Below are 10,577 nucleotides of genomic sequence, written 5' to 3' on the forward strand. Positions count from 1 at the left end.
AATAAATACTTGGTGTTTTTTAATCATATGGAGTGGAAGGAACAAAGGGGTTCCATCCCCAAAGTTGGTCTATTTACGGTGTCACAGTGAGAGCAGTGCACTCTTTGCTGTGAGATAACTATCATTCACTCACACTTGGAAATCCGTGTAGTTACAGCCTTATAAATACTGTAATTAAAGAAGTCTGAATGATCTGGGTGTGTGTATCTCGGATGTTGCTGCAGGCCAGCAGGGCGACTAGCAGATGTCAGAGCGCATCGATAAGTTCCCAGCGTGTTGTTGCAGCGTCATTCTGTTTGAATGAAGTTCAGTCCGAGAACTAGCAACTCTTCATACGCGCCCCAGTGGACCGAAACAGGAAAAATAGCGAGTTGAGGATATTAAAGGTTTCTAAATATGCCGGTGTTTACAGGTAAAGTACTTTTAATACAGCATGATTATCACCAAGGAGAAAATACTTTAAAAACGGGAACCCTTACACGTGTTTTTAGTTTTAAATTACATTAGCATGTTAGCTTAGCTGTGTGTAGCATGATTTGCATTTAGCCTACAACCGTTAGCATGCTATCTTGACAGCATCTTGTTCTTAGACTAGTGGTAGAGTTATTTCAGAAGACACTTTTTTGAAACAGGGAAGCGCACAGAATTATTACACCACTGTATCCGGCTTGCTGTTTGTTAACGTTATTTACTGAGTACGTGAAAAAGCTGTCCAAGCTAACTGAGCTTCTGCTGCTGTCAGCTAGCTTAGTTACCCAGTTAGCAGGTAATAAGTAAGGTGAGTTAACTAATTATGTAAAGCTACTGATTCCCACCGCAATGTCACCACTTTAATTGTGGTTTTACTCGCTGAAGACATTTCCCTATAAATTTTTTAGCAGAATTGGGAGCACTTGTGCCTTTTACTATAAAGGATAGCATTGCTAACAAAGCTAGCTAAATCATAGTGTACAGTTATACGTCTTTACTCCAACTGCGTCTTGAAGACATGCGATCACTCAGTTTGTTTTCTTTGTGTCAGTGATCTTATACTGATTTCTATAATCGCCAATGAGCGCCTTTATTACGGTTCATAGACATTCAGACTGCTGCATATTTGTTGGCTCCCACTTTGTGTTTATTCACCGACAGTCAGCTTGACTAACCGGGTGCCTTATTCCTTGGAGCACTACCCTGATGCTAAGGAGGTGCTGTGTCATGTCACGGTTTCCCAAACCAGGAACGGCTAATATTTTGACACTGAGTGCTTCTGTTTCTTTTCAGTAAATGTGAAATGGGGCAAAGAGAAGTTTGATGCAGTAGAGCTCAACACTGAGGAACCACCCATGGTGTTCAAGGCGCAGCTCTTTGCCCTGACAGGAGTTCAGCCAGACAGACAGAAGGTCATGGTGAAGGGAGGCACTCTCAAGGTACTAATATAAACATCCAAAATCTAGAAAAGGAGATCCTCAGAGAACCACACCAGTGCATATAGTTCCTTTAATTTAAACATGCTTAGTTTCGGTTCAGTTTCAAGGTTGTGCTATGGCTCTTACAAAAATGAAAGGGACTTTTTGATTAATTATAGGATTGGTTTTGTCTTTTCATTTGTTTTGAAACAAATAAGGTAAAGTTAAAGGTAAGATGAGTAAACCTTATCCATTTTAAGGTTGCTAATCAATGTTTTATCTGAATTCTAGGATGACGAGTGGGGAAATATTAAGCTGAAAAATGTGAGTACCGCATATACCAAGTGGTTCTTTACGGGAGCTTCATCACAAAATTTTCACATAAATTACTGAAATGAATATTTCTCTGCTTTTTGAAGGGAATGACCCTGCTGATGATGGGCTCAGCAGATGCCCTACCTGAGGAGCCTGCAGTCCGACCCATGTTTGTAGAGGACATGACTGAGGAGCAGCTGGCCTCAGCGGTGAGTAATCCTGAAAATTACCACTGTGGGGTGAACAAATATAACAATTACAGCTTTTAGTGTGGATGTGATTGATTGAATTGGGCTTTCATGTACTGAGTATAAAGTATAAAATGGTAAACTAAATGTGCAGAATCATTTAGTTGCTAAAAACTTTTTTTGTGTGTGTGGCTCAGTGAGACATTTGCAAGCTAGGTGTTTTGGTGTAGTAATGAATTTATAATTTATTTACTGAAGAGAAAATATGCAGCAGACTCAAAATACAGTATGAATTACAAACTTCCACATGATAAATACTGGGTAAATGTCTTTAAGATGGAAATGGGCAAACAAAAGACCCGCTTTCTCATTATGAGTTTGTTCATCTGTGGATCCTCGGTTCCTCTCATCAGGGATGTGAGCAGAATTGGCGAGGAAGAGACATGAGGAGAGAGAAGTTGGTGGATAAAACAGCCATTTTAAAAAAAAAAAAAAGAGAGAGAGAGAGAGAGAGAGATGCATCCTCTGGAGCCCCATTTTTAAGGAGATTTTATTCAAATCTCATGTTTGGCACAACTGCATCATAGTGCAACTGTATTTTACACTTTCAGATGTAGCAGTGTTCTTTATATTTGTTTATGTTTAGGGCTGCTCTGAATTATATTTACTTATTTATTTAGTACTTCCTAAAAAGGATACACTTGTGCATCTTTTATTAAAGCTCCTCCAGCAACATGAAGTACTGAGATTGATGTCTTGGTCACAGGCAGGAGGGAAGAACAAATTAAAGAAATGAGCAAAGCCTCTTTAGTGGTTCATAGAGTTTGACGTGTGAACTTATTAACGTTTCTGAAATTGGACGCGCCAAAAGAATTGAAAGGACAGAGTTCAACAAATTTGAGCTTTTAAAAAAAAGACAGTTTATGTATCTAGAACAGATCAGATGACCATACTTGATAAAGAAGAAGTGGACTCAATGTGATGTGTTGATTCTGTATTGTCCCTTCTGCACAGTCCCAGATCTACAATGAAACTAAATTTATGTATCCCTTACCTACACGTAGTGTTATACCTTGAGATGAACCAATGCCACTGTGAATGTTGTCATTGTCAGATGGAGCTGCCTTGTGGACTGACGAACTTGGGCAACACCTGCTACATGAACGCCACAGTGCAGTGTCTACGCTCTGTGCCAGAGCTCAAAACTGCACTCAGGAGGTCATTTTTACTGCTATTACTGTTTGTCGGTGACGTGTTCAGATCATTACGAATAATTTCACCACCACTGGTTTTAGTTGCCGTTCACCTCACATCACTCTCCCGCTACAGGTATTCAGGTGCTCTGCGATCTTCAGGAGCAAATGCACCATCTCAGTACATCACAGCAGGTGTGAAGCATGCCAAAAAATAGACATATTAATGTCGTGAATTTACTGATACAAATAAAATGGTTTCTTTGTTTTTTAGCCCTTCGTGATTTATATGAGACTATGGATAAAACCTCGTCCAGCCTCCCTCCCATTATTTTGCTGCAGTTCCTCCATATGGCCTTTCCACAGTTTGCTGAGAAGGGGGATCAGGGGCAGTACCTCCAGCAGGTGAAAAACTCTTAATTATAGTTCTGCGTTGTTAAATTTGATTAGCCATGTGACGTGTCTTTAACTCAGTCTCATAATGGCAGCAAATTCATGACATTTATTGTGCTTTGTTGTTTATTCAGGATGCCAATGAATGTTGGCTGCAGATGATGAGAGTGCTTCAGCAAAAGCTGGAGCCACTAGAACCAGAGACTACCATGGAGGTAATGCTTAAAACCCCCACCAAATCTATTATTTTGTAATCTAATTATGGCTGTCTCATAAATTCATGAGAAAATTTTGTTATTTTTAATCTTCAGACTGAATCTGAGGGTGGAGCTGCCTCTGCCTCTGCAAAGAAGAACTTCATTGACCAGTATTTTGGTGTAGAATTTGAAACTAGGTATCCTTCTGTCTTTGTCAATCAAATCTTTGTGCACTTTAATACTTGAGATATATATATATATATACAAGTATAAGTTTCACTTTAAAAGACTGCACTGTTCTTTCATAGTTGTTGGTAATGAGATAAAATCTAGAGGTGAAACATTAATGAGCCGGGGTTCTTCTTAACTCTACTATTCAGCATGAAATGCACAGAGTCTGAGGAGGAGGAACCAATCAAGGGCAAGGAAAGCCAGCTCCAGCTCAGTTGCTTCATCAACCAAGAAGTGAAATACCTGGCAACAGGACTAAGGCTGGTAAGTATCATGAAAAGGCTGAGGTCTGTGTGCAAAGCATAGATGGTATGAAAGATGCATATAGCCACCTTGAGATCACACAGTGGTTTTGGACTGGACATTTTTAACCTTTAACATTTGTGTTTTGACTATTATGGTTACAGTTAGGAGCTAATGCTAAGCTTGATTCATTCACAAACTGTATGAGTGCAATACACAGGCACATATCAGCTAATTGGGCCTACATAACAAGCCAATAAGACAGACAGTTTATTGAACCCGCAAAGGAAATTACTGTGTTACAACAGCATGAAAACAATAGAACACAATACGATAAAAGCAATGTTGTAAAAGTATTAAAAAGTAGTACCACAAGCTGACAGTGAAGGGCTTATAATGTGAGGTAGTGCAAAATATTTATATGCAACAAAACAAAAACGTGAAGTTATGCTGAGATGGGTGGGGGCTGAGCCTCCCTCCATTTCTCTATGGAAGTCGCTCATCATTGATGTTATGACTCTGATCAGGTTGGGACATTATATTGATTGGAGCTCCCGAATTTTTGTGGACAAATGGAAGAAACCACTGGAAGCACTGGGAGTAACCTGTAAACTGGATGCTAATGGACATAATGTTATAATACTCTAGTGCTGTGCAGTGTTGTTATTTTGGATGTGAACCAGTCTTGTATTTGTTGTGGAAAAAGGTTAAATAAAAGTTGGGAAAAGTGGAAAAACAAAACCAAAACAAAACATGAAGTTAAAGAAAAATAAGACCAACTGCAGATGTCATTAATAAATACCGGTATGTAAACACAAGAAACTGCAGCTGGAAACTATAGTATAGAAATCTGTGTTGAAAAATGTGATTTCTTGCATGCTGACACGTGTGTTTACCTGCCCAGAACAGGAACTGTTATACAGTCTTGTAGAGAATAGTAGGAATGCTTTCCTGAAGTGGTCTTTATGGTAGCGGGGTTGAATCAGTCCAAATGAGAATGAGCTCTGCTGCCTCTGTAGTGGGGAGCTGGTATGGTGGGTTGTCCATGGTGGACAGCAGTTTGTCATTGACCTCCCGTCCTTCACTGACTCAGACACCTGCACATTCTGACCAGCAATGGTTCGAGCCTTGTGAATTAGTTGTTGATCGTGGGGGCATCTCTGGCACTGATGCTGTCCCCCAGCAAAGTACACAACAGCAAAGTAAATGACACTCACTACCACAGGATGGTAGAAGATCTCCAGCATTTTGCTACACATACTAAAGAACCTGAGTTTCCTCAGAAAGTAGCGTCTGCTCACCCCCTTTCGCACAGCATCACTTTTGGTTCTTAAGTCTAGTCTGCCATTCAAGTGAACACCCTAGTGCCTGTAGTAGTCCACTGTTTCAGCCTCCTCACACATGATGGTAATGGGCTTAGTCACAGTTCTTTTTTTCACATTGGAAATCAACCAGCATCTCTTTTGTCTTGCTCATGTCCACAAAGAGGTGATATCTACCAGACCACTCCATAAAACTCCTCAACAGCTCCCTTTACTCCCACTCCTGGCCATCCTCAATACACCCAACCCCTGCAGTGTCATTAGAGGACCTCTGCAGGGGGAAGGACTCACAGTTATGCTTCTAGCAGATGCTGATCCACTCCAGCTGTTTGGGCCAGGACGCCTGTCAATCAGCATGGGTTACAACATGGATGAGTTGGTCCAATCGTACTTCATCAGAAGGAAAAACCGCACAAACTTGGAAGATTTGTGCAAAATGAAATGGCTTGCAGTGGACAGGTGCAAGGATACTGGTGGTTACACGCTCGTGTAGTAAAGAGGATATGTTCTATCACAAGACATGATAAGACAGCTGATCAAGTTGGTTTTTTTTGTTTTGTTTTTTTAAATTCTGATTTTTCTGCCCCAACAGAGACTGCAGGAAGAAATCACAAAAATGTCTCCGACCCTGAACAGAAATGCGCTGTATATAAAATCCGTAAGTCCTCTTTTCGCTCTTATATTCCTTTTTGTCATTTGAAACTGCCTGCAGGACTGTGTGAATGTAGGACTTGAGTATGACATTCATTTCGGTTTTCTTTCCTCCTGTTAGTCAAAACTTAGCCGCCTGCCTGCTTACTTGACTGTTCAGATGGTCAGGTTTTTCTACAAAGAGAAGGAGTCTGTCAATGCAAAAGTTCTAAAGGTTTGTCTTCAGCTGCAGTTCTTTCTTACAGTGCTCACAGTAGCTGAGGATCTAAAGTCTCAGAATTTGTGTATATTTTTTTAGGATGTCAAGTTCCCGCTCATGTTGGATGTTTATGAGCTGTGCACTGCCGAGCTGCAGGAAAAGATGTTACCAATCAGGTCAAAGTTTAAGGAGGTCGAGGACAAGAAGCTAGAGAAACAGCAGCAAAAGGTAAAGCAGATCAGCTCGCCATGACATTTACACACATTTGGGAGTAGATGAACTCCTATTTAAAGCATAAACTCTATTTGATTTTCTTTTCTAGTTGATAAAGAAGGCAGAAGCAGCAAAAGAAGTGAAATATGAGCCTTTCTCGTTCTCAGAGGGTATGTACCTGTGACAGTAGTGCAGGAAATGTTACATGAGTAGAAAAAATACATTTACAATATAAGTTAAAGAAATCAGGTGTTGGAAGTAGATGGGGAAAAAAATGTAAATGCACTACAAATTCACCTGCCTTACCGGACAAAGTCTCGAGTCATCACCCCTGTTTCCAAGGAGCCAGGCTGAGCAGCAGTTCTCCAGGCTTTCTGAAGGTCTTTTATCCTGGCTGCTTTTTCACTCAATTTACACATAGAAAGAAGGACATTCAGTACAGGACTTTTACTTTTATTTATTTTACTTTTTTTGTAAGACTGACTTATGAATCATTCGAGCATAAAAAAGGTGCCTAACTCATGTGATGAACTAGTATTGTCAACTAAGCAAAGTTCACTTGAATCTGCAAAAAATGCCAAAGATAACATTTTGACAGGTATAAAATAGTATTTTTGCACCAACAGGGCGTCCTGTAAAAAACAAAAAAATAGAAAACTGGACAAATGCATGACAAACATGGCAAGCTTCAAAACACGATCTATCGTCTGGAAAGGGTCTGATAGCTTTGTCGCTATGGCGGTGAAAAATACAGTGCAACACTATCAGTAGGGCTGGGTATCGTCACTGATTTCTATAACGCGATCTGATTCACAGGGCCCCAACTGGATTTGATCTCCTCTTCGATTCGATTCAATTTAGACTCAGACAGAAATATTATAATAATAATCATTAATCAGTACATATCTATATATATCTATATCTATATATATCTATATCTAGATATCTATATCTAGATATCTATATCTAGATATCTATATCTAGATATAGATATAGATATCTAGATATAGATATCTATATCTAGATATCTATATCTATATCTAGATATCTATATCTAGATATAGATATCTATATCTAGATATCTATATCTAGATATAGATATCTATATCTAGATATCTATACCTAGATATCTAGATATAGATATCTATATCTAGATATCTATACCTAGATATCTAGATATAGATATCTATATCTAGATATCTATACCTAGATATCTAGATAGATATCTATATCTAGATATCTATACCTAGATATCTAGATATAGATATCTAGGTATAGATATATATATATATATATATATATATATATATATATAGATATAGGATATTTTATCCTATAGGCTATAAATAGAAAGCTGACACTTCTGAGACTTCAGCAGAGATGTGAGCATCAAGCAGATGCCTTTGTGTCAAAGTAACTGAGGATAAAACGCAAAAAAAAACATGAAGAAAATTTTCCTGGTTTTTCTGGTTTTTATAGCAGTTAACCTTAAAAATATTCTGCAGAAGAAAACCATGAATCAACGTATGAACATTACCTGATGCTGCTGAAGTGAAGCAGAGCAAAGTTACAGAGGTTTTATTAGAGGCACTGCTAAGCATTTTGCAATTTGGCAAAATTTGTAAAAGTTTACACTTCTTCTGTATTGAACAGCAGAAATTAGGCTCTCTTGTCAGGTCCTTTTTTTTTTTTTTTTTTTTTTTTAAGGCAAAAAACAGCAGGCGAAAATACTGTACACAATGGTGAACTGCTATATAATAAGCAAGCAAATAATGCAGAAAACAGATTGTTTTTATGGTAAACTGGTCTTTCTGAGAGAAAGAACTGTACAGGAAGTGTGGCTTTTTATAAAAAATGTATTTATTTTATTGTGGTGGAAGCAAAATGGCAAAAGTAAGAGGGAATTCATGACAGTGTTTTCTAAACGTGAAGTGTAGTTTTGATCTTCTTGCTGCTGGTTCAGTGAATTTTGGTCTGAGAGCAACGAAACCTGCAGCTTCAGGATCTGTGATACGTCAGCTTTCAACACCCGGGATGTCGGCATACGTGCCATCGGGGTGGATCCGTGCTCTGTGTTTACATATTTTTGCAGACACCATTTACCTGCTCTTTAATCGTTTGCTGTTTTAGCTGTTTGGCGGTTGTTGAAATGGTTTCGTGAGCTTTAACCTGAGATTCTGGCTTTTCTGGCAAAATACATTTATTTTTAAAAATGGATTTCATAAGTCGATATTTCATTATTCAAACTAAAATCAATTTGAATCAGGGAAATCAATTAGTTTTAAACCCACCCCTAACTATCAGTCATGGATCGCCCTCCCCGGAGTCCAGACCTCAACATTATTGAAGCAGTGTAGAATCATTTTGACAGAGAATCGAACAAAAGACAGCCAAGATCGAAAGAAGAGGTGTAAATGTCCTTCAAGAAACCTGGAAAACTATCCCTAAAGACTCTTTAAAGAAATTACAATAGAGCTCCAAAGACAGGTCAGGCTGTCCAAGAATAAAGGTGGTCATACCAAATATTTCAAGCTTGTTTGAATGGTACAAACTCTGTTTTTCCACGTTTAAATAAATTGCTGGACCCGTCTTTCATTTTCCTGTCAAAACAAACGCGGTTATGTTTTTTTGTCATGAAATCTTTGGAGTGAAATTTGAGTATGCTTTTTTTTTTTTTTTTTTTCTCTCTCTGTGTGGATATTTTTCTTTTGCTCACGAGTCAGAATTAAAGGTACGGCACGTTTTCTTCTTGTAGACCTTGGTTCCAACAACAGTGGCTACTACGACCTGCAGGCTGTGCTGACGCACCAAGGCCGCTCAAGCTCCTCAGGCCACTATGTGGGATGGGTCAAAAGGAAAGAAGGTAATCGCATTTGTGTGACAGTAATCGGCACGCACCTGACATCAGTCAGTCCCAATTTATACTGTGCAAGCGCTTCATGCGTCGTGTCTTCCGGTGTCGTTCTGACAGATGAGTGGGTCAAGTTTGACGATGACAAGGTGAGTGTGGTGTCTCCAGAGGATATCCTGCGACTGTCAGGTGGCGGAGACTGGCATATAGCGTATGTTCTACTGTATGGCCCCCGGCGGCTGGACATACTTGGAGAGGAACAATAGCTGTGGCAGACTTCTCAGAAGACAAAGACAACATCCAATATACACACAAATTGCCATTTCAAAGCACTGTCTGCATAGATGTGCAATAAAACTGGTGTCTTTAAAGATTTGAATACCTTAATTTTTTTGTTTTCTTTTGTAACCAACACAGATGCTTGTAAACAAATTCTGTCAAATGGTGTTAAATATTCAACCACAGTGGGCTTTGAAAATGGAGAGATGATGAGAGGCAATCTCTGGACTGGATCCTCAAGAGGTTTTTGAGTCTAGCGCTGCAGTTTCATTAAATGTTTTATACACATTGTATATTTTTTAAAGCCTTTGATGAGGTGCTCATATCATTAAAGCAAAATGTTTCTCTCTAGTCATTTAATCTTGTACAGAAATGCCTAGCCAAGCTGTCTCTGACGTATTACAAAACACTGTAAAGACTTGCCCTTGTTCACCTGTTGGCCCCCTCGGGGTAATCTGGGTTCAATCTCAGGTCTTTTAAGTGCTTGGCTCACATCATCTCCTGTAATTGTTCTGAAATGTATTGACAGATGAGGTTCTTTCTGCCAAATCTTCACTAATGCTCTTTTCAGGGAGGTGTGTGGGGAAACTGTTCAGAACATGTTGCCCTTGTGGTGAACTGTGTGCGGTTTAATAAAGGCTTGAGATTCAACCGTGATGGTTTGCTCAATAAGCTTTTGAACGTCATTCTTGCTGATGCGGATCTCAGACTTTAATCTATACCTTTACAAAAAGAAAAAAAATGCTGTGCTTGACCATGTTTCTCCGTGCAGCTTTCCCGATCGCCCTGCCACAGTCTGTAAGGCCTGAACGTCAACTCTCTGTAATAACTTAATTGACTGAACTCGTTTCATAGGTGGTGAAAATAAAGTGTTACACCAAAATGAGATTGTTGTGTATCAAAACAAACGTGCT

General features: G+C 39.1%; 1 protein-coding gene across 2 annotated transcripts; it reads left to right on the forward strand.

Annotated features, from left to right (window-relative positions):
* The first annotated feature begins 178 nt into the window (after positions 1-178).
* Positions 179-10,332, forward strand: usp14 (ubiquitin specific peptidase 14 (tRNA-guanine transglycosylase)). 2 transcript variants are annotated; one of them, XM_026150801.1, is made up of 16 exons: positions 179-412; positions 1,264-1,409; positions 1,680-1,712; positions 1,808-1,912; positions 3,006-3,109; positions 3,221-3,279; positions 3,359-3,489; positions 3,612-3,692; positions 3,789-3,871; positions 4,055-4,169; positions 6,063-6,128; positions 6,243-6,335; positions 6,420-6,548; positions 6,643-6,703; positions 9,289-9,396; positions 9,505-10,332. In XM_026150801.1, exons 1-16 carry the CDS (start codon positions 397-399, stop codon positions 9,648-9,650), a joined length of 1,476 nt encoding a protein of 491 aa, XP_026006586.1. In that variant the 5' UTR covers positions 179-396; the 3' UTR covers positions 9,651-10,332. The 2 variants fall into 2 exon arrangements, with proteins under 2 accessions (XP_026006586.1, XP_026006587.1); XM_026150802.1 differs by lacking the exon at positions 179-412 and adding an exon at positions 517-778.
* Positions 10,333-10,577: the final 245 nt, after the last annotated feature.

Source organism: Astatotilapia calliptera, chromosome 18 (genome assembly GCF_900246225.1).
Source record: "Astatotilapia calliptera chromosome 18, fAstCal1.2, whole genome shotgun sequence".
Lineage (NCBI taxonomy): Eukaryota > Metazoa > Chordata > Actinopteri > Cichliformes > Cichlidae > Astatotilapia > Astatotilapia calliptera.

Coding starts and splice junctions, on each gene's coding strand:
- usp14 (XM_026150801.1), top strand. Junction 1,913..3,005: donor AGGAGCAGCTGGCCTCAGCG/GTGAGTAATCCT, acceptor TGTCATTGTCAG/ATGGAGCTGCCTTGTGGACT. Junction 3,110..3,220: donor CTCAAAACTGCACTCAGGAG/GTCATTTTTACT, acceptor CTCCCGCTACAG/GTATTCAGGTGCTCTGCGAT.